The 25,047-nt window shown below is 49.4% G+C and overlaps 1 protein-coding gene across 4 annotated transcripts in view; it reads right to left on the minus strand.

Moving 5' to 3' along the window:
• LOC119456126 (uncharacterized) overlaps positions 1–25,047 on the minus strand; it is a 241,705-nt gene that overhangs the window by 99,824 nt on the left and 116,834 nt on the right. For all 4 annotated transcript variants that reach the window (XM_037717734.2, XM_049669556.1, XM_037717735.2 and 1 more), the window contains one exon: positions 17,805–17,905. In XM_037717734.2, coding sequence (XP_037573662.1) covers positions 17,805–17,875 — 71 coding nt within the window. In that variant the 5' untranslated portion in view covers positions 17,876–17,905. The remainder of the gene's footprint in view (positions 1–17,804; positions 17,906–25,047) is intronic.

Genomic DNA, 25,047 nt, shown 5'->3' on the forward strand with positions numbered 1-25,047 from the left:
ACACAGTATAGAACAGAAAGCACGCGACTCTCATTGTGTTTCCAATAGGGCTCAGAAACGCTTAAAGACAGGTACATCTAACAAATTCTCTTTTTCGTTACGAACCATTACGAACCTTTGCAGGCTCGTAAGGAAATATAACTTTGTAAAAAAAAAATAGAAAGACAGACAGATAGGCCTCTCTATATATCTCTACAGTTTTTTGTCTCTACAGTTATCTCTCTACCTCTAAGTTACGTATACTTGTAATACCCAAGCCATGCTCTCATGCCAACCAAGAACGCCGTTAATGTTAATTTGGCAGGCCATGGAGTGTAGACACATTCGTCTTAGAACGATTACAGCACAAGGACTCTCAATGAAAAATCAGCAGACTTAAGACTTTGCATTTAAATAAACTATTTTCTGTGTGATGTCGTAGCGAGAAAGAGAGAGAGACCAAAAAACGCAGATCCAACGCTTATGTGAAGCGAAGCTTTATTAACGCGATTATTTAAATGTTTTACCACTAATGGACACGCGTACAATTTTGTTTGCTTTCATAACGCGTAACGTGTAATCTCACGGATGTTTATGTTTACCCACCACAAAAGTCCCAACTTTATTCTCTCATCCAATTTTCGTGTTAATGACCTACACCGCTCACAAGCTATGTCGCAATGTTTACTCCAAATCAGTCGGATGGACAGTGTGAGGCGTTACGCAGCAATGTCAGGACGACGAAAGCAAAAAATAAAAAATATGGGTTTTTTACGTGCCAAAACCCCGATCTGATTATGAGGCACGTCATAGTGGGACATTTGGACCATCTGGGTTTATTTCACGTGCACCTAAATCCAAGTACACGGTTGTTTTCGCATTTCGCCCCCATCGAAATGCGTCAGCCGCGTCCAGGATTCGATACCGCGACCTCGTGCTTAGCAGCCCAACACCATAGCCAGTAAGCAAACACGGCGGATGACGACGAAGGCAATGTGTGATGCTTGTCGAGGGAATCCGTTAAATATTGCCGCGTCTGTACTGTGCAGACGACGAAGACAACGGCTGGAGTTTTTAGCGGGCTCCGTCTCGTGGTGTGGAAGGTCCGGAGACGGAGCAGACGGCTCTAGGCTTGATTCTCTTATTAAACAGGCCGTTTCTTGTAGTACGTGTCCTCGCCTCCTGTTTTCGGTGCACCGTGACAATATAATTCACCATTCCTCCATTAACAGGTCGGTGTGCGCCAGCATTAGAGGGATGCACGCTGAATGTAATGGTATTCAATTTGAGCAGCGCACGTAGTCCAAAGACGTGCGCTATGACCTGAAGAAAAATGTATATTTGGTAGCGACAAATACGGGTGCCAGCAGAAGACAAACAAGAGAACGGTTGTTGTTGTTGGTGGTGATCGCGCTCACTCCCCTTGGCCGTTGATTGTTTCTGTGCATCCATATAAACGCCGAGCGCACCCGCCGTGGTTGCTCAGTGGCTATGGTGTTGGGCTGCTGAGCACGAGGTCGCGGGATCGAATCCCGGCCACGGCGGCCACATTTCGATGGGGGCGAAATGCGAAAACACCCGTGTACTTAGATTTAGGTGCACGTTAAAGAACCCCAGGTGGTCCAAATTTCCGGAGTCCCCCACTACGGCGTGCCTCATAATCAGATCGTGGTTTTGGCACGTAAAACCCCATAATTTAATTAATCTAACCTTAAACGCGTAGTATCACTTTATTCAATGATTGGAAAACATTTGACAGCTTTCGTGCAACTTCCGAAATGCGACAGCAGACACACCTACCCGCAGCACTTACCATGTTTAGAAAAGGTGCAGTCAGCACCTGACTTCGGTGCTCAACATTAGGTAAAAATAGACCTCCAGCGTTAGCCTGTATACAACCCTCCACAAGAGCGCCGAATGCTACAATGACTGCCCCACGTGCGGCCGCAGGTGGACGCATTCGATGACCCTGCCGCCTATTACAGGAGGAGGCTGACACCGAACTCTTAAAGCGTGCGACGTTCATAAAAGGCGAGAGAAACGAGCCCCTGGCGTCCACACGAACGCGCAACATCACACGCACGGTCACCTCGTCGCAAAGCCAAGAAACAGGAAATTGGGAACACGCCGGTATACAGGCGTCATTACGGCGCTCCCAAAATATCAAGCTCGCACACTGCGGGGGAGTCGGGAACGTACGCGCGCGCAATTTCCACTGTCCTATCGGGAAGCGCGCTTTCATTATTTCGCGCGTGCGCGGAAGAAACAAAAAAAAAATACAATTACATATCCTTTCGTCCATGCCGAATGCAAGCGCGCAGTTTGTTCACGGATGCGGGCAAAAAATAGGCTCGGTATTCATTCATGCGCACTCCGTGGCCGCCGTGGAGGAAAACAGGTCTGCTCTTGAATATCATTAACGTTCTCCTTTTATGCCGCTGATCCATTCGTTACGCTCCTTCCCCGCCTCTCTCCTCGACCACGTCGCGTCGCATTCTTGTGTACACAAATGCAGCTGACGGCCGCAAATCGACCGGCCATTTTTATTCTCCGGCCTTATATACAAGGTTCGGACAAGCGGATTGCCGCACCGCGTCCGCGCTCTCATTTTCGTCAGTGCGTTGCGCCGGAGGCGCCAAGGACAAGTGGAAGCACCGTCTGTGAAAGTATGCTGTCTTGTGCCTCTTGTCTGACGCTCAATGCCCGAGACGAGGCAACATGTAGAACACAATCTCGTGGCACACTCGCGATTTTATTTCTGAGCGCTCTGTAATTGCCACCAAGGGCACACAACCTTAAAGATGTATCACGGGAGTATGCCAATCTAGTATCGATAATTAAGATTTACTGTCATCGTTGGAACCCGCTAATGTGTGCAGTAAAGCATAGCTACAGTCTAGTACAACATTTCAAGCGTTACCGGACCGCGAAGCCGGAGAAGTAGCGCGCATAACACAGCGCCGTGTTTGTTTATTTTCTTTCTTTCTTTCTTTCTTTCTTTCTTTCTTTCTTTCTTTCTTTCTTTCTTTCTTTCTTTCTTTCTTTCTATCTATCTCTTTGTTTCTCCCAATTCAGCTAACCAGAAGGCTAGCCAATGTAGCCTATACGTAGCTTCACGCTGCTAGTTCAGGCGGATGACGGTATTGTCGATCACAGAAACAAACATTCGTGTAACGTTTGATGAGTTTTTTAGCAGATTTATCGAGGAAAAAGACTTCCGGTTCGAGAGACATACATCCTAGTGCCGTGAGAACGCATCAGATCCGAGGAGCGCACCCAAACTTGTTATACACCAACTGTATATATTGAAATTTCGAACCGGGTAAGAAGGTTAATAGTGTAGACAGTGTACAAATAGAGCAGCTGCCGTGCAAAAGCTTTGCGTTTGAAATACCAGCGGATGCGTCGCGAAAAAGCTCGCAAAACAGTCGTTTTTGATAACCAAGCTAGGTAAAATAATAACACCGCCAATACTGCTTGCCAGAAGTGACGCAGGGCTCAGGACGCTGACAACAAACGCGGTTTCTCAGCATGACCTCCGAGATTGGTCGGCGCCCGCGGCTGCTAGCTAGCGGCGAGCTGATAAATCTCCGAGGTGGCCTGCTGGGATTTACGTCATATCCGCTACTCCACCCGGTACAGCACACGCCGTCTAATAAGGTGCTATTTAAAGGCTGTTAATAAGAAAAATTATACAATTACTAGCCCTGCAGCTCTGCCACGGAAGATTACTTATACTCATTCATAACGAATTTAGTCGAAGTGAAAACTGTTTGGCCTGCTGGAAGCGGACACAGATTAGGTAGAAAGCTGGAAGAAGAAATATTCGCAAGAGCGCGAAGCGACGTGGCCTTCACGCCTTCTAGTTTTGCTGCGATCGGCATCGCCTCCGAGGGCATATCATAAGGGTTGCGCAAGCTTGTTCGCGAGTGACAATATGCGCGCGAATGATTCTACAGTGCCGGTACTTGTGCTCACTTAGACGACCCTGTTTTATACCGCTTCAAGTAGTGAGAATGCGTCATGCACGACATCGCGTGCCTTCTGGCAAAACGAAGTGATCAATATCCAGATATTGTCAATCGTAACGTGCCTTGAAAACCTGAAGCTGCGCACGCGAAAGTTAACAAGCCTGAATTTTCGCGTGAATTTACGTGCAACCTGCGGCATTACCAAATTCCGGTTAGTCTACACTGTAGTTTTTACCCGAGCATCATGGCCGGTCTCACGAGGGCAAAACACGAATGCATTCATCCTACCACGTGTTGTCAGCACGGATACGGGTTTCTACCTTCATAGACGGACAAATGCTTTCATCTGACTCTACAAATGATACTAGCCTGTAGCACACACAGCAGAAACGATATAATGAACTGTTGTCGAATAGGCCAGGGCAGAGACATCCGTTGTAGACAACTACTGGGGAGTGCTGAGGTGAACGACGACGACTTCACGCAGTTCTCAAGGGAGCATGAGATGCGCCCATGAGTGGAGCGCGAGGCGCCCAGCGCGGTGTCATTATCATTAGGCCAGCAGCCGCGCACGCGAGTCCGTCGACGAGGCGACCCCACACGGGAGGGCCTCCGCCCTAATTTACCGGGACACGGCAGGCACTGCTATATAGCATGTACATGGTCAACTTGCACCCTCGGGAGCACAGGCGCCGGAGCCGACCAACGCAACTCATCCTCTCCTTCTACCCCCTCTTTTTTACCTCTCTTGGGTGCTGCTAGCCTTCCCCACCTGCCTCTACGAAAGCTCACTGCGCAATCGCCAAGGGGCTTATTCAGGACGGCCACTGAGGTCACTGAGTTGTGGTGTCACGCAGGCCATGCGCGTAAATCTCTTCCGTGCAAACAGGCGAAAGCCGAGCGGTTGGGAAGCGCGACAGTTTATCGCCTGTTTTCGACTCTTCTGCGCCTATATGACAAGTACCGAGCACAAGAACAAAAGCGACCTCGGTGGCTCTCAGTGGCTATGGTATTTCTACTGCAGAGATGGAGGTTGCAGGTTCGATTACTGGCCGTGGTGCAGCTAGAATCCGGCGGAGGGCAGAACGCAAGAACGCCCGTGTAGAGGTGCACGTCGATGAGCGCTATATAGGTAGACAAAATTAATCCGGATGCGGGGTTTCTCACACAGCACACTTGCACTGGCGCGCTTAAATCAATCAATCAATCAATAAATTTGAAGAAGATGACACAGCTTGTCTTTGAGGCAACGCGTACGCATACTGTCTGCCAGAAATGTGCGACGGACGCCCGGGCAGTGGCAGGTTAGTATGTGTTGGCGGCGCATGCACTTGACAGATCCGAGAATGAGTTTTAATTAACAAACTAGCTAACTAACGGTCGACGACAGACGCTAAGTACAGCATATACCTTAAGGTACAGTATATACCTGAGATGCCCGCCCGTAAGAAGAAAGCGATGGCCTGCACACTTTTGCGACACACTGCAGTTCCTTATTTTGTAGACCCGCCGGTTTCGTCGAATCGCCCGATCGCGATTGTGAAGCAAGGTTGTTGGGAGTGTTTTCCGAGCAGTCGTATTCCGATTTTCCCCCCTTTTCCATTGCAAAACTCTCGTACAACAGCGAAACCAGAAAATCAGGCCAGCGGGAGAACACGTTTCGTCACCATTTGGAATCCTACGTTCAAACACCTTTTAACGATGACCTCGCGCGCCAGCCCGAATCCGCCAGCAACAAGTCTTTCAACAGCCACTAAAACTGCGATCTCCTTTCTAGGCATCGCTTTGATGCAGCGCGATATTCGACCAGTGACGCTCCTTTTAATGTGCGACGGCAGCAGGCCTGAGAGAATGCAAAGGCAAAGAGCAGGGCGGCAACTCATTGCCTCATGGCTCGTCGTACGACGAGTGTTTTCCCTTCTCACAGATAAACAAGGACGCCGTGCGACACACGAGCCCTTTATTTATGTCAGCGAAGGAAGCAGGCGGCCATCGCACGGAAGACCGAAAGCGACGCCAGAGCGGCGGAAGAAGGCACAAAAACGAACAAGCAAGCAACAGCACCGAAGCTTCGCCACTCTCGCTTGCAACGCGCGCGCTCCTAAAAAACAGTATCGCGTTAACAAGAAACTGCCGACAGCGCTTCATAAAGAGCGACGAGCCTTTTTAGCGGCCAGTGAAAACGAAAACAAGCACGGCCGAGTCGGTTACCGAGGGCGGCGAGCGCGTCCCCCTATCACGCGCGCGCGCTTCCTTCAAAAGGAGCCCGACACGCGCAAGCCAAGGCCAACCGACGGGCCCGAGGAAGCACGCTTCTCTGCCTCGATTGCCTGCCGTACCGTGCAGGTGGCTTCGAGGCCAAGCGCGCATAAAGAATCCTACCGGCTTCCATACGCAGAAAGCGGTAGTCTCGTTTGGAAAAGCTTGAAATTGTGAACATGCAACGCTACTATCGTAGCACTTTTAGTGCGTCAGCATTAGGAATGTCAACGTGGAAAAAAAAAAACTATGTGTGTGAAGTTTGGGAAGCCTGTCACGTGGTGGAGATATAGAGAGGGGATGGGAGAGCTCAGAGGAGCATGCATGTGTGTATGTGTAGTACATATAGTGTGTATAATGTAGTGCAGCTGACGTGATCTGCTTCGGACCATTCGTCAGTTGCACTTCGCTCCTCGAAGAGGCCGGACGTGTGTCGAGTGAGCGCCTGAACAACACTTTGAAATGTGATGAAGGCTGCTTAAATCGTGGATGCGGGACCTTAAATAGGTGCGTCGTAATAGTAACGCATTTATCGCGCATTTACCGCTAAATCGCCACCTTATATATATATATTTTTTATTGTTTACGCAGAAGGCTTTAGAATACGACGCCAAGTAAATGGTGTCGTCAGATTCAGCGAGCGCGAAAGAGACGAACCCTACTAGCACGTGTATTGTCTCAAAGGATAAGGCTAACATGTAGTACTTGCTAGAGAGTTCTCCACATTGGCTTGGTCGCAGGTAATACGAGCTCTTCATGAATAAGCGGAAGCTAGGTCGCATGGGTGTGCGACTTTCTCGAGTAGTCGGGCCTTGCAACTGGACCTATCTACGTGAACTCAACGGTGCCACTGTGCGAGGCCGAGTGACAATCTCTCTTGAGCTAACAATCACTCCAGAGACAAACTATGGATAAACTTTTACCTAGTCGCTGTGCTATACGTGTAAATATATAGCTGTCTTCTCTTACATCTCTGCTATCCTCTCTCCCTGCCTCCTCGATGTTGTACTGTAGTTCACATGGACGAACTTTATACCTGTGTTTGTAACAGACAAGATCGCGCACGATACCTGTACATGAAGAGATGGGACACCGCCAGGAAGATGTAAAGATGCGGCCCTTGACAGATACGGACTTCCCTGCTGTCCAAAAGTTCGCGCTCACCCCGTGGAGCAACAGCTGCTGCAATAGCTTTCGAAAAATGCGCGAGTGCACGAGGTGAACGGAAGCCACTAGGCTAACCATCCCTTTGTGTAGCTTCCTGCACGAGCAACGCCGAGGGCAACACGTACACACGCCGAGCAAGCGCGGTTCGTGCGAAACCCGAGACTGTCGGCGAGCTACAGACAAGGACCCCCCCCCCCCCCCCCCATGGTCTCTTATATCCCGAAAGATATCGGGATATCTTTTCCCGATATCCGAAAAGTTATCAGGATTGAACTGCAGCTCCGGCGAGAAAGGAAAACGAAAGGGCCCCCGCAAAGGGGAGGAGGAGAGTAAGCGAGATGAGAGACAGGGTGCCGAAGTGCGCGGAAGGTTTAAATGCGCGCCAAAAATAACGGCACGAAGTCGCCGACACGCGCATGCCAAGGAGGAGGGAATGTCCAAACAAACCATGGAATGCGTCGATGATAACCGGGCCAGCAACTGCGGTACATCTCCACGAGCGGCGGTGGTTGGTGGCGGTGATGGAGGTGGCATGCACGTATGTATACGTGACTGACCGCGCGTACGAAGTCTTAGCGAACGCAGCAGCAGGCACAGTATAACCTTCTGCTGCACACAGGGTACTTCAAACAACCAAACACATAGACGTAAATGTGTTTAATCCAACACTGAAGGGTGCAAACATACAGGAATTACGTACAAGATAAATCATGCCATCCCACGTCTCATGTTCGAGGCATAAATACTAATACTCGTTAGTGTGGGAGAGAGAGAGAGAGAGAAAGAAGACAGGTAGAATTAACCATGACGCTGTTGAACGATTGAAGTCGCTGAATCTGTGAAATTTTTAGGCGTACACTTTGACCAACACATGACCTGGAATAATTATACAGATTTCCCTGCAGGCACACTTTCCCAAATCGCTATCTCATCTACTCACTGAACTTTCTCCCCCGTTCCATTAAACAGGTAATATATAATTCCTTATTCGTGGGGTACTTCTGCAACAAACATTAAGAAGTTGTACGTACTACAAAAGAAAGCTGTTCGTGCTATATGCAGTATATAACAAGCAGCACGACTTCCCATCAGCCTCCTTATTGCAAGAGCTTAAAACTTTGAAAATTATAAATCTTGTCGAATATCCTATAAATAAGAGCACGAAATAAATATAAACGTTGTGCAATCCATAGCCCAACTCAACAGGCGCAAAGCTATATACACAACCCGATTTCCCGAATACTGGTACACACCTCACTCACGTACCAATTACGGCATGCAAGTGTCATGCTCTAGACAGCCTAGACTACTTAATGAACTGATGAGTTATGAAATTAATGTACTGTCGTGTTCTCCAGCTGATCTTTTTCTGTTCTTTTTTTTTTCACGCCTCTAAATGATTCAATTATGTCTTTCTTCATGTCGGAACTGTGTCTAGTATGTCTTTCTTATTGACTAGCTAATCGATGTACTTGTATTTATATAATCGCTAATTATTATGGTTATTATATATGGTGCTCCGCCGTGCTGCTCGGATGTTTCTGGGTTCTTGGGGCCAGCGTTTTTTCCCAATGAGCAGCGTTTTCCCCACTTTCCCACCACAACACTGTATTGTACATGTTTTGCAGAAACATTCATTCATTCATTCATTCATTCATTCATTCATTCATTCATTCATTCATTCATTCATTCATTCATTCATTCATTCATTCATTCAAATTTACGGTTTGATGCCCTGCACTGGGAGGTTGGGGAAAATGGGAAAATAAGCGCGACGCACGAAAAAGAAAGCATGTCAGCGAAAGTCAGCACACATGGCTGAAGAGTACAACAAAACTCCAAATGCACGGTTATCGCAAGGAACGCAGCCAGTATTTTAGTATCCTTTAGTTGAAGCGAGAACGCCAAAGCGTAGACATAAGCACTGTTCGTACAGAGAAAAAATTAATTAAAAATAACGACAACCAGAATACGAGTTGTACAACACCATAGGGCACAGCAATGTTTGAAGCGCGGGTAGCGCGAAAGAAAAGAAAATTCTGCATTTCATTAACTGTGGCCACGGCGCACCACTATCGCAACTGTCTAGTGCCCGACGGTGCCTGGTACACAGAGCTCCAGACTGTACCCTCGTGAGTTTATGCGGAGACCAAAAAAAAAAAAGAAAAGAAAAGTCCATTTCCGCTGCAAATCGCAGTCGACAAACTGTCGTCCCCGACTATAGTATAGGATCGGCAGAGGCAACACAAGATCACTCATCGCAGTATACTAAACCGAAAAACAAGAGCAGCCGAAAACAGTTTCTTCCCGTGCCGCAACGTACAAACTGAGCAAGGACAGAAAAGAAGACGAAGACGAAAAGACCAAAGGAGAAAGGTGGACAGAAAAAAAGAGAAAGAAAAGAGGCAGGGGAAGACCTAGCGGCACCCGCGCCTTTTCTCCGACACGCGCCAGCGACCGCCGATTTGATGCGGGCGTAAAGACGAGAGCGCGCGCGCGCGCCTGCTCGCCAGCACGTCAACAAGACGAGCAAGGGCCGCACCTGCGGCGTGCGCACGAGAACGTGCAGACAGCGCCGTGCGCTGGAAGACAGGCGTCGCCCGGAATAAGGAGCTTGCGGCAGCACAGTGAACTGGTTTGGACACAAACGGGGTCGCTGCTGCGCATTTCATTCTTGAATGACAACTCTGCTTGCGCAGCGCATGAACACAGGCTGAGGACTGCAGTATAGGAGCGTCTCGTGACGTAATCAAAACAGACTAAATATTTACCTCAGAGGCCTACACGTTACCGTCACATGCAGTGGTGACAAAGTTTAAGACAAAGTCTAACGCAACAGCTTCGCTGGAAATTGAGCTGTAATTCTGCAACGTCGCACAAGTCAGCGGACTTTTTTTTTTCTTTACAGTTATTTGGTGTTGTTGTATTTCAATAAAAAGAAAACAAAACTGGAGGACGCTTAAGCTTCGCCTTTAAGAGTGGAACGCGATAGCATTCAAAGATCCCTGAGTGCTTGTCAGGCTTCCCGGCAACTGCAGCTTTTTTTTTTCTCACTCTCTCTCCATCTTCGTCTCTGCGAGCCGCTGTCGTTTTACGCTGCCCAGGATGTGAGCGCCACCTGGATGGTGTTTCTGCAAGTAACCTATCAAGGCGCGCCGCTGTTGGTATGGTAGAAATGCTGGAAAAGGTGTTTGTGTTGTTTCCTCGTAACAGAATGATGTTTTCTCGTATATTCAAATTACAATCCGACGCTATCATGTCTGTAGGTTATGGTTAAGTCGTACGTTACGATTTTTCTGAGGGATTTTACTTTGAGAAATTCAATTTTGTTTACTAACGCCTCTGCGCCACGCCGAAGGCCTGCGTGGTCGGGGTGGTTTGCCGATGAATTTTTTCAGCTACGGACGCTGGCGCCGGATTTTCTGCGACACGGGGCCCTTAACGCTGTCGCGTTAAAATCGGCAGACTATGCACGCGCTGTCAACAGGCCGCGAGCGCAACAGCACTTATATTCTGAAAATCTCGGATGCGCACGTTTTTGGGTGTGCTGCTGAGCGCAGTTGGAGGGCGTGACGCAACTGGCAGGTGGGTGACGATCGAGTCGTCGCGCGACCTGCGACAGACCCACACCCATGGAACACACGGGAGGGGCGCCTCCCACCTGCTGCGGTAGCAACAGCAAACGCGAGATCGCGCAACGGTGTGTCGCTTATCTTCAATTTTACTTCCGGCCGACTCCACGATATTGGCGCCGCTGTTGCAGACGGCATTCGGCCCGCGCCAAATGAGAAGGTTTATATATAGCGCGCTACTACGGCGATGCACACTGCCTTCATATACAAGCAACCCAGCGTAAACGTTAAGATGCTGTGCTCTGCGGCCCTTAGTCTATGCTTTTTGCGTGACTTCGTCACGCATACTGACGGCCCCGTACTAAATAAAGGGCACATTCAGCGATTTCTCTATTCTCTCTCTCTCTCTCTCTCTGGCGCGCGCGTGTGTGTGTGTGTGCGTGTGTGTGTGTGTGTGTGTGTGTGTGTGGTGTGTGTGTGTGGTGTGTGTGTGTGTGTGTGTGTGTCGTGTGTGTGTGTGTGTGTGTGTGTGTGTGTGTGTGTGTGTGTGTGTGTGTGTGTGTGTGTGTGTGTGTGTGTGTGCGTGCGTGCGTGCGTGCGTGCGTGCGTGCGTGCGTGCGTGCGTGCGTGCGTGCGTGCGTGCGACGAACAGCAATAAAATTCTCTTGAAAATATCTGTATAAAAGTTTTATTTTATATATCGAACATTGTTCAGATCCTCTTCAGATTCGATATATCGGGGTTCGAGTATATATACATATAGCAAGTGGCTGCTCGGACTGTGAGTTTATATCAAATTTATAAATTCTTCCGCGAGACAGCAACGAAGTTGCAGCGCATCGTCTAAATGCCGGCAGAACGGTCTGTTGGCAGGCGTCGGATCACAAGCGTGACGAAAGCAGCTGCGGAATCGGCGAGCAACACGAACTCGAGACAAAGGAGCACCGCGCCGGAGAAACGAGAAGCAACACGATTCCGGTCGGCAGCTCTGAGATGTGGGCTCCATTGTGTGCCGAGGAGTGCGCTACTCGAGCGGGCCACGCCGCGCGGGGCATACGTGACAAATCGATGCAATGTAGCAGTCTCCGCACGCCTATACATAACGGGGCTGACGTGAAACAGCGGCGGGAAGCCAGTTCCAGACGCGCGAAATGCGAGCGATGCGCGCTGGCACTCTGCAACCAGCATGGAAGAGAACAGGAAAGAGCTGATCAGAACGCCTGTTACACGTATAATTGCACGGAAGTACGACGTGTAATCGCAGCCGGTTTCTATGCAAGGATACAGTAGCCCCAAGTGTACGCTTTGTAGTTTGAATTAAGCCACTGTTACAAATATACGTCACCCCGGTATCGGAACTACGCAATGGCGTAGTATCGGAAGGAATTGTTCGCGTTTGAATTTACGCTGACAGTACACCCTGAAGCTGTGGGCTCCATTGTGTGCCGAGAAGTGCGCTACTCGAGCGGGCCACGCCGCGCGGGGCATACGTGACAAATCGATGCAATGTAGCAGTCTCCGCACGCATGAAGCGCCTACAATTTCCGATGTCCATCGAACAGCCCGGGCTGAATGAAGCACAGCTAGGGACAGCTTGCGCGAAAACCCGAGAGTACTATACCTTCGCGCAGGTGAGAGTAAAAGCTTACGCGCCGTACATTCGATGTTGACGGCGACTTTGCGAAAACGGACGCACAGTCTATAGACTAATTGCGGAGCGACAAAGGAGCAACAATTGCGCGAGGCTTTCTGTCGTATATATATATATATATATACTATTAACCATATTGCTAAACTCACCTGGGAGTGAACTTATCCTCGGCGAACGCAACGGAGCCTATCACTTCATCACTACAGGTGTACACACCTGTGTGAAGTCAAAATCAATCAACCGATTTCGAATGTAACACGTGGCACAAATATCCAACATGGTGGCAAATATACGCGGGCAACGAGTATTTTCCATCTTACGGCTTGCCTGTGCAAAATACGCGGGACGTCGCAGAAGAACTAGTTTCTTCGTGAACGAACGCTGGAGCGTCATTTTCCCACGCTATATCGTATACAGGTAAGCCGCCAAACAAGCCCGGGAAGTTCGCGCGAAATTGAAGTTCACTATGGCATAAAAGTTTGCCTGTCAACGACCCGAATGAGCTGATAGTCGAAGACCAATTTTATCTCGAGTTATCTCCGCACGAAAGCGCACTATAAGAAGCGACAAAAGACGGACAAGAAAGAATTAAGATAAGGCGTCGCGACTTTCCCGCGGCCAGACCCTCGCCGCCTTCGCCAGCGTTTACGCCCACCCAGGCTGCTATAATTGCGGTAAATACATTAAGGCGATAAAATGTGCCGGGAAAAAGGAGAGGAACCACGTCCACGCATACATACAAGAATACAGCGCCGTCTCCGCAACAAGAGCTAGCGGCAAAGGCAACCCCAGTTCCTCCGCTACGCAGCACAGGGACTGACTCGGTTTCCTTCGCCCTGCTTTCATTTCGAGTCGTTACGGGCGCGGGTCGCAAGATCCATTCTCGTCCGAAAAAAGAAGGAGCGTCCAGGAAGACGGACCATCGTCCCCTCCGATCTCTTCCCGCGACTCGCATACAGTATATATACACCTATATAAGCGACGTCACCGGGGCTGTCGCATAGCCGCGAGGCAGGACGGCAGCACACGGATGGCGCGGTCTATATACTATACACACGATTTCCTTCGGGCACAACGACGCTTTCCCCGGGTATACTACGGACAATCTCGCGGGTTCGTCGCTCGAGAAGCAGCCTAAAAATCGGAGCGGACCGCCGGTGACACGGTGTCGCCAAAGCGGCACGCCGCGAATACGCCCTCCCGCGACGACTGTCCCACGGCGGTTTTAGGCGTCCCTCGTCGCTGTTAATTATATACGCGGAGCCAGGAGCGGCAGCACAAGACGCGCCCTGGAGGCTGTATGCGACACCCTTATATACGCATGCTATTTTTTTTTTTTTTTCAGAAGAAGGCTAGACGACCAGTTCGGCTATACAGGAAATGTGCCTCGTATATTTTTTTGGCGGTGTGAACCGCAAGCTATTCACTATGCACTCCTTTAAGAGCACCCACGGGAGCGCCGGTAACATGCGAGAGAGTCACTATTCGTCGCACGTCTGTAAACTGCATTCAAGGGAGTTGACTCTACGCCTCGGTGAAGCACGTTAACGCTGTGAAGGCGTCCGATCAGAGGGCGCGTCCAGCGGGGGTATTCTGTAAATGTCCACCTAGTGGACTGTCCATTTCGGCTGTCGGCGTTAGGTCCAGCTGCACGAGCGAGGAGACTGGCTGGCTCCTTCTCGCTCCTCCTGCTGGAGCCAATCGCGACAGCCGAAGTGTACAGTCCTCTAGGTGGACTCTTACAGAATACCCCTCCAGATCAACAATCGACGATATGGCCGCGCGTGGCGCCAGTAGCGGGACACTCCCCCGAAATTTAATTTATCGTCTCCAAAACAACGAGAAGCGTCTTACATCCAAGCGGAAAACATCCCTTGCGAAATTAGCTTAACCACTCGCCGCGCCGGTGTCGGAGCCACCCGATGAGCACCTTCATCACAAGCTGTCAAACCGGGAGTCCCACGCCATACATTTACCTCGCCACCGCTCGTCAAAAAATGAGGCAGCGCTGCGCTGGTTAAGTGCATGCTGCAAGACGAGCGACCCACGTAATGCACGCTAACGGACCACGGAGACCGAAAAAGTCGGCAAACGCTTCTCTCCGGGGGCTTTCAAAGGCCCATTAGGCCGAACCTCGCGGCAAACAGAACCGCAAGGGCAAACGTGTCCCACGCGACTCGGTCGCGGTGCGTGCAAACGACGGAACGGAAGCGTATGTGGCTGAGGCAGCGCGCAGAGGAAAAGAGAGCTAGAGAGGGAGCCGTCATCGGGGACAGCGGAGAACAAGGTCAGCGAGGACAGGCCCACCGTGGTGCACGTCGGCCGCGCGGGGACAGGAGCATGTGGCCGACCCTGGTCGCCGTGTTCGTGAGCGCACGCCATGGACTGTATGACGTTCACACGCACAGATGGCCAAGCGGAGTGCCTCGCAAGATCCTCGTGACGCCAGTGCGCCATGACGCAAAAGTTCAGGCGTGACCGCAGAGTACGTGCGAGGCGGCAGTCAAAGCCGTTGCCCATACACTGAGCGATGAGACACGGCTGGAAGGCAATTATTGGCACGATCGGGCTAATTCGCTGCAGACGCTCGAGGCAACCGACTCGAACCGTAGACGAGGAACAATAATGACGCCAATGGATAGTACACATGCTGTCGGGGCCTGATCCAGATCAATGCCCCCCTTCCCTACTCCACAAAAGGTTGCACGAGCGAGAGCATTCGCAAGTGAGTTGAGCGACCATGCGCGCGGAAACCGGAGTAAGGCGTAAAGTGCGGCCGCACCAGTTCGTAACGCCACTAGCGCCACGATTGTCTGGATTTTCGCGACAGTTTCGAAGTCATTGATCGCATTTTAGTCTGAGTATACAGTATGTAACAGATGTGCGCGTGCCGTGTTTTCTGTAGTAATACACTCAACAAACAATTAGCTTAACTTAATTAGATTAACAACGAACAAGTTTAACTTCGTGAAGCTGTGCAGTGAGCTGAGGGCCGCCGTAGTCAAGCTTCCCTCAGCAGCAGAACGGTCACCGAGCAAACGGAGGAGGGGGGGGGGCAACTGTTCAACGCAAATTTCACTTTCTCTCGCAGTATTTCTACCAGCATACACTGCCACTCAAAAGCGAAGCCTGCTATAAAGCATTGCGCAAAAGCACTTCCACACTGTCGCGGCGGCCCATTAGCGGTCGCGCAGGAAGTGCACTTCGCAACGAGCGCGTTAGTCAGCGGGACGCCACGAGAGACCCCTTTCTGGCCGCAAAAGCGCGCCGAGCACAAGACGACGGCAGCAGTTACGCCAAGGCCAAACGCGCGCGCAAGAGCCATCGCTGGCTGCCTGCGGCAGGGGAGGGCAGGATGGATCGGGTCCCGCGACAGGGCAACGGGGGAATGCGGTGAGGCGCGGCGGTGGAGTGGAGCACGCGAGCGCGGGAGGACACGCGCTGACAGCGCGTCCGCCCCGGCCTCAGCCGGCGGCGGAAGACGCGCGACGCCCTTCAACCGGACGGCCGGGACGCACGCCAATATCAGGAACGCTAGCGCGCACTGACGGATACATACACGCACGAAGCAAACGTGTAAGCTCTGTCGACGTGCCCGCCGGCGCTGCTCGCTGCTGTCTCGGACTACGGTCGACCCAACCCGGTGATGTCCATCGGTCACACGAACAGATGCGGTTTCGTGTCCCAAGGCAACACTGCCCAAAACTACACAGTGGGCTATGCGGTACACCATGTAATTTTAGAACTGGCGTGCTTAATCCGGGCTAACTCATTACTAAGAACGCCAGCGTTTCTGCATTCCACTCCACGTGGAAACGCTACTGCCGCGTCCGGGAACTGTACCCGCGACTTCGTCTTCGGAGATCCAACGTCGTTGGTGTTGCGTTAACATACGGAGTCAGACATGCGCACCGGGCTGAGTGCTGCAAGACGAGTCGCTTAATAGCTGTTTCATCGGCACTCCGCTACTACAGAGAGCACTCACCTTTAATCTCCCTCTCTTATCCTCCTCCTCCTCCTCCCCACCCACACCAACACCACGCTGTCTTGCATCAACCAGCGCAGAACTCGGGCTCCCTCTCCCGTTTTCCCGAGGATAAACAGACACCATACGTAACGACCTCTGCCTCTCCTGAGCAAAGTGATGGCTCCCTGAAACACTGCCAAATCACTTCACGGTAAAACAGTCGAAACACTCCAACCTACTGCTATTTCGTTGTTTTCGCTCTCGAACGCAAACAACATACATCAAACCTTCAGCTTGGGTAAGCACCAAGACAGCGGAGACGGCCGTAATGCCTCGTCGGCTGACAGAGGACAAGCAACGCGCGTGATAAATCGTGTGTATACGACAGATTTCCCAATCAGTGGAACTTGCTACCGCCGACACATAGAATGTCGACTGTATGCACGTTTTACTTTATGTATATTATTTTTTCATTGAGCAAGGAATATGGGTAACGAAGAAATACAGGCAATCGCAAAAGTTTCCGGAGAACGGAATTCGAGCCAAATCTTAAACTTGTCGCATACTTGCCACGGCATGGTAGGTAAGATTTTCATTTTTGGAAAGGCCACCACGTTATCAGCGACTTTCTACTACTACTACTACTACTACTACTACTACTACTACTACTACTACTACTACTACTACTACTACTACTACTTCATCGTCCTCTTTTCGTCATCTCTACCTATCCAGAAATATATATATATATATATATATATATATATATATATATATATACACATTCGGGTCTCATGCGTTGACAACTTTTGCAGTTCGAGTACATTGAACACACGCTAAACATACCCCTACTGAAAAACTCATGCCCCATAACTCCCAAGGCTGATACAGTTGAACCCGGCTATATCGAACCCACATACAACGACTTATTGTGTATAACGAACAGCAGTAAAAACCCCTTGAAAATTTTTGTATACCATTTTTATTTTATATATCGAAATACCGATATATCGAACTTTTTTTCATGCTCCCCTTCAGATTCGATATATCCGGGTTCGACTGTAATCCCGTATGACATACGACAAAACACACGGCTTCTCAAATGGGATCGCATGTGTTTCACATGGAATCATTGCTATGAGAGTTATGGGGCACATGGTTGTTTTTTGACAGGCATGTACCCGGCGCTAGCACAGCGTACTACACGGCGAGCGCAGAGAGAAGGCCTATAGACTCACCGCGGCATGTTCTTGATGCGGACGCTGGCGGGTGACGAGACGGTGGGATTCTGGGCGCGCAGGTTCTCCATGCCTTCCGTCACCGAGCAGATGCCGCCACCCTGCAAGTATACAGAAAAAAAAGTTGTTATTAAAAGGCTTGCACGTATACCCCATTCTATAATTACAATGAGGCAAACAAATATAGGCAGCATGATACGTTCGACGCAAAGCTAAGAACGAATCTGTACAAGTTAAAAAAAAGAACAAAAAAAAAAAAAAGAAAGCAAGGCAAATAAAAGGAAGAAAAGCAGCCAAAAAGCAAAATTGCGCTGGGTATGACAACAACCAGCCCGGATGATGAACAGACGACGAAAGGCGCAAGCACTATCGAACAATTCGATTCAACACGATAGAAGAGGAGAGGCATTACTAATACGGAAAAAAAAAAAAAAAAGCACGACATACAACGAAACGCAAGGTCCCACCTCCGACGACACCATTATTTGCTTCAATCGAAAATCGCAACAAAATGGACAGTAAAAATTCCGTGGCATGTCTCGGGTATCATCGTGTTTATCATCATTAAGTTTAGCTGGCAAAAGTATACTATATTTTCCCCCATCTTTCAGATTTTGATCCTGCAGGAACGCGCGAAGAATGGACCGTCGTACCGTCGGCGTCATCGTTTCCGCCCCGGGACGGCTTTCTTTTCTTTTTTTTTTTTTTTTCTTCTATTTTTAATACTGTTTTCAAAGAATAGTGTGTGTGTGCGGTACTTGAGCCTTTTCTCTCAGCGGGTTTCTTATGACGTTTCATTCTTTCTCTCAGCGGGTTTCTTAAGACGTTTCTTTCTTTCATTCTTTGGAATTGCCCTCATTTCGCAGTGGACGCGTTCTGCCGAGTGTACACTGTTAAAATATCCCTTGCAATTAAGGAGAAAGCGGCTCGTTGCGCAAAAGCTCCGACGGCGGTCCCAAGGACGTCTCGCAAGCAGCGGCCCGCAGCGGTCGTAGAAAACAGCCATTCCACCAACGCTTGAGAATTGGCCGGCGCACCAGCGCCGCTGTGTCTCGTTATAGAAGAAATTACGACAACCACTGCCGCAGTGTAGACACGGTCTGATCGTAATCCACTGCGAACTTACGTAGTTAGCGAACTGAGAGAAAGAGGGGGGAAAAAAAAGAGCTTTTCATTAAAAAAAGAAGTCTCTCGGCGTAGAAGTATACGCCTACACACGTGCACACCACTCCGCAAGGCAGGGCTCCGGAGAGAACTCTCTTGGAAGGAGGAGGGCAGATTTGAAGCGACCGCGCCGGCATATGAACCCCTCCTATTATCTCGCTCAGCTGCAAGGACGCGCACGCTTATATTTTCCTTTCGCAACAAGACAACAGAGCTCCGCCGCAGGGCTATCACCGCAGCGCATCTTCGCCTCTTTCAACGCGTTCTGCGCGGCCACGTAGACGGCGAGAGAGAGAGAGAGAGACAAAACTTTATTGATTGTCCTTCCTGCAGGTATGTGGACGACGAGAGACGGTCCTCAGTGGTCGCAGGGGAGAGCAGGAGCTTGATGCGGCTCTTGCGCTATGCACGCGTAAAATTCCTCGTCTCCGTCTCTATCGCAGCGTATACCGGTTCAGTCCTGTGCGGGTATTCTGCAAGAGTCCACCTAGTGGAGTGTCCATTTCGGCTGTCGCTGATTGGCTGCAGCTCCCACCGCAATCACTTCCTTTATCCAAGTGAATGCCTTCGACACTGCCATCACTAGCTACTTTACTTATTTGTAGCACGCTGTTTGTTGCATGTTTTCCTACGTGTACTACCCACTTGTCTCTGTGACACCTTGATAATGAATGAATAAATGAATGAACACTCTTATAACACTTAAAATGTTTTGTACTCGCACATGGGCGGCGCGAGAACCTTGCAGATCGGTAGTGAATTTCAACAGTTTTAATGCAAGTTCGCTTCGCCCTGTACATGAAAAAACAGTGCTATACAAGCAAAATTTAGTAGCCAAACGCAGCTGATATCAACCTTTGCACCTGGCTATTGTTTATTTTCTTCAATGTCATCTACATCACTTGATATGTTCAACTGAGAACGAATTGGGTCCCTAAAGTATCAACTAGTATTAAGTACGCGTAGTCATCTCCCGTCAAGCTCTTCTATATCTTGTCGCCCCAGCTAAGTGCGTTGATGATTTCCGATTATTTCTATTGACGTCCTCTTTGAAACAGGTTGGCGACAAATGGACGCCTAGCCTGAGCTAGTCAGGTTTTACTACATCTATTACAGTCTAGCATTTGGTCTACCTCTACTTTGTACTCTTTGTAGTCATTAAAACATCTACCTCTATATGGCACTATCTGCAGTCGATGTGCGAACAGAGGAGCGCGTGTTTTTTGCGCAGCCCAGTGAAAATCAAAGGTCATGGTGCCACAAGCGGTGTCCGTGATACACCGGTGTCATAGTCGTACACCTTCGAGCCTATTGCTTTTCGTTGGGCTGCGCAAAAAAACCACGCGCACTGCTGTTCGCACTCGAATCACGGTACATAGTACAAATCCAGGGAAAACACGGGGAAGGCAGGATATAGAAATTCAAGCGATGGGGGAAATGAGAACAATGTGAAAGCAGGAGCCAACGTTTCGACAAGTGGACTTGTAATTTTTCAAAAAGACAAGTCCACTTGTCGAAACGTTGGCTCCTACTTTCACGTTGTTCTCGTTTTGCTCATCGTACATGGCAGAGTTAGATAGCGATTGCCGGCCTTGATCGCCAGGCTAAACCCGCCTGTTGCTACAATGCACCCCCACCACCACCACAGATATGCCTGTAACGTGTTTCCAGTTTTCCAGCGCAGCGCCCCAGCGGCAGCCCAAATAAACCCTCGGAGGGGCAGTCACCGCGCGTGGCGCTCGTTTACGATAAGGGGTTGAGGACCGAAAGGGTCCCGCGGCTGCAGGAGGCGGCTGGCGCTCGCCGTTGACACGGCACGGACGAGGAAGCGACGACGCGACACCGGGGCAGCCTGCCAAGGACCGAAGCTCCCGACCTCGCCCCCCCCCCCCCCCCCCCTTCCATGCACCCGTCTTCTTGCTCCGGGATAGCTGCGCGCTTCCAAGGCCTAAATTCGACACAGAGTCGGTGTCTCGACGCTGTCTGGCCTCCTTTCCACCGCATCAAAGGCACGGAAAGCGCTACAAGGGCGGGCAGCGACGCGCGCACCCTTTGCAGACGCGGACGGGACGAGAAAAAGGGTTTGCAAAGCGACGTCCACTTGAAGAGACGCTACGCAGCTGCGCCTCGGTGATTTATGCAACACGCAAAGAAGCCGCGTAAGTACACGACCGCAGACGAGGCAGCTAACGAGAAAGCGGTCAAAGAAGAATAAAGCGGTTATTCTACTTTTCTACTAAACGCGCTGCTGATCGAAAGCGTTCATATTGATGTCTATTTCGCTTCTTCATGTCTCCGGCGGGCAAGCACAGCGTTTATAATATTATAATAAGGGTGACAAAGTGGAGGGGCTCCTTAAGTGCGCCACTGAATGTCTAACTCGAACTCCAACAGATGATGTATTCAAAGTACCACGAAATAAATCTTATACAGTGACAATGAGAGACCCGGCCGCTGTGTTTCCGCTTGACGGGCTGAAGCGCGCGCTCCGTACGTGAGTGAGCGTTACACGCAGCGGCATTCTAACGTGAGACAGACGTGGTGCGAAGTGAAAAAGTACTTGGTGTCCTTACGATATAGACGCGTCATTAATAGTACCAGTGCCGCTGTTGCGCAAGAAAAACATCGAGTGTATGACAGTGTACGCAAAAAAAAAAAAAAAAATGTTGCCATTAGTCTAATGCTTCCCGGACAAACCGACAAACAAAAAGGGGGAGAGCAGGAAAACCTGGTAATTAATGACCACTGCCACTGAAGGTCTGCACACCCTGCAGGCAGTTGACGCAAGAACGCGTCATAAGCGAACTGACCATGCCGGCCAGCAGCATCTCGCCCTGACGTTTCCACTGTTTATGCATTAGTCAAATGCATAAACATGCCATGAACGTCGGCACCCTCTTTCTTCCAGGCATGGTAGAAAGGCCGGATCAATAAACAATTATTTTTCTTTTATTATTTTATTTATTTAGACCTTATTTATCATTTTAGCCCACATAACGAATGCAAGAGTAGCTGTTCTTGCTATTAGAAAAGCGTAATTTGCTAATACACCTACATCCCGTATCCCTCTTTAATGTCCCCTTAAATACCCCAAATATGGCGACTCGTGACCATGGGAACGCAAACTGCCGCACATCCTGATGTGATGCAAGATGATGCTTGCATCACATAGAAAGAAAAAAAAAAAAAAGAAAGAAACGAAGATTCGTCGATCATGGCGTAGACAATATAACTACAATTCGAGGCTGTTCAACTTCATTCAGCATTATAAACGACAACAGCAAAGTACCAGCACTTGAGATGAGTAAAGCTGACAGTGAAAGTTTTCGGGAAAGGAGAACCACGGAAATAATTAGGTGAGCATGAGCTATCTAATTAATAATCTAATTAACAGGAGCTACACATTGGAATCGCTGATTATTCAGCACATATTATAGGTCGACAGCTCTATCGGGAACGGGAACGGCATCTCACGCGACTCCGCTGTAGTAAAGCGAAATCTACGGGTCTCGCCAGCAAAGCAGACCGGAGAACCCGCCATTCTATACGCTACGTCGACTGAATGGAAGCTTCAGCTTCAGTGGCGCACAATAGGCGAGCCGGCCCTCGTATATAATATATGAAAGTTTGGCCGACACGAGCCCTATAGCAGTCGCTGCATTGTCCGCATTCGGCAAGATTTAGAAGGGCTTCCTGGATGCAGGTGAGAGGAGCCGCCTGTCTGCTGCTTGCTGATCTGACTGCAGGACCGTATGCCAGCCTTTTCGAACAAAACGAGAAAGACCACAGAACGCCAACAAAGGCGTCATAGTCACGCATAGACGTTGATTTGAATTTTTCCTCAATATTCTCAGCGCGTGAGAGATCTTTCATCGGGAACTAGCCGGCAGAACATTTTCTATTCGTCGTCGACAGTTTTGGGGGGCAATCCAAAACAGCGCTGCTGATGTCGCAGAACTGGGCACGCAAAAGCGCCGCAGTCTGACTGCAACGAATTAACGGCGCCGGCCCAGGCTGTGGAGTCTTCTTGTTCGTCTTCTTCTTCTTCTTCCTCCCTCGCGGAACCCGCCGAGTGACTGCATTCATCTTAATCTCTCGGTTGACCGCTCAAGCGGGCGCCGCCGAACAAGAAAATGGCACACGAAAACGACAGGGCGGACGGGCAGGAGAAGAAGCAGCCGTCGCCGCGTTGCGTCGCGTGTTCGCCTCTCGCGAAACAATGGTCGCGCCCGTTCATTTACGTTTTCTTCGATTCTCTCTCGCTCTGTGTGCCATTGTTTTTTTTTTTGTACGTTTTTCTGTTCTTTTCTTTTCATGCGTGATGGGAAAGAGCGAGGACTCCATAGTACCGTTGTCACCGCGGCAGACTTTGCGTGTACCGCTCCGATTTGAGCTGGCGAAAAAAACAAAAAATGTGAATGCGCGGTACTTTCGATCTTGTCGGGCGGCTTGCTGCAGGAGAGGAACGCCTTAAATGCTGTACAGCATTCATATATGACCAAATCAGCTCTGCTGAAATCTGCTACTAATTCTAGTTAATGAGCTGGTCTACTCGATGAGGCGGACATCACTTGCACGAAAAATTGAAATGCTTAATCGACTAATCAACAAAAATTCACTAATTAAGTTTTTACCTAATTATCTGATGGCCCATATTGCAATTTATAAATTGTAGCCGTGGAGTTCGCAAGGCGGATCCACTTGGAACGAATTCTCGGGATGACACCAGTTTCGAGATATCAATTCCCGAACTTTGCGGAGAAATGCATTGGCATTCCAGTTAGGTTCTTGACAAAACGCTGCTTTTTGCATTGAACCATAATTAACTGGAACGCCAATGCATTTCTCCGAAAAGTTTGGTAATTAATATTTCGAAACTGGTGTCATCCCGAGAATTCGTTCCAAGTGGATCCGCCTTGCGAACTCCACGGCTATAATTCGTAAATTGCAATATGGGCCATCAGGTAATTAGTTAAAAACTTAATCAGTGAATTTTTGTTGATTAGTCGATTATGCATTTTAATTTTTTAGGGTGGAAGCAAACTGATAAAAGGAAAACTTCGCCATCCATCTGCTTGCGGCAGACAGACAAAAGAGGAAGCTTCGCCGTTAAAGATAAATGCGTCCTGGTTAGAAACTGTTCTGTGCCGCGGATGAATTTTTTCTTGAACTGTGAAGTTTGCCTCTCCAGAAACCCGCACGGCTTCTCGTGGCAAGCTTTATTCAGGATCACCAACATCTCGAGGGAAGTTCGAAAAACTTAGCCGCTCAATACTATTGTTCAAAGAAACGGAAACGGAGTGTCAAATCTTTGTTCTTTGTCTTTATACTATTGTACACGGCACCACACCCTTTGTTTGCCAACGCGCAGATTTTTAAACACATGCCATCACGATTATGATATCTGCAATTCGTTCAACGAGAGCAATTAAACGACTCTATAGACCCAATAAATAATCGATAATACGCAAATGGCGTTCATTAATCCTGCCTACACGTTATTTATTTGAATTTATGCAGCAACTCCAACGCGACCAATTAAATGCAGGCACAAGAATAGCGATAAACATGCGGAAATTATGGCAGACGAGATGCAAATTTTCATGCGAGAGCGCATGATCCTGCCCACCGAGTACAATGCATGATTAGTTATTGAGTCAGGCTGAAATATACCTTCTAATAAACCACATCTAGTTGATATCACGCGTTAATCTGTTCTCGTAATTTCCTCTTTTGCAGACGGAGGGCACAAGAAAAAGAGTTTGGAGCGATATATATATACTCCAGCTGCCATGAAGCACATGATATGCAGTCCTGCCTCAAGCTTACCATCGCGTCGCCCGGTGACTCTTCCCTCAGCGCACGCCGACACGCCCCTATACATATACCAACTTTGCAGACGCAGACGGCATCGAGCTGAAGCGGCCGTGACAATGACGATTTCCAATGCAACCGAAAGCAGCGGAGGGAAGTCCCGGTACTTCCGCGTGAGCAAGCGCGTTCCGCCCCCCAAGTCGATCAATGCACGGACATCAGCTGCGAGCGCCGGGTTCAACGACCTCCCCGCGAGTCCGATGGT

This window comes from Dermacentor silvarum, chromosome 6 (genome assembly GCF_013339745.2).
Source record: "Dermacentor silvarum isolate Dsil-2018 chromosome 6, BIME_Dsil_1.4, whole genome shotgun sequence".
Lineage (NCBI taxonomy): Eukaryota > Metazoa > Arthropoda > Arachnida > Ixodida > Ixodidae > Dermacentor > Dermacentor silvarum.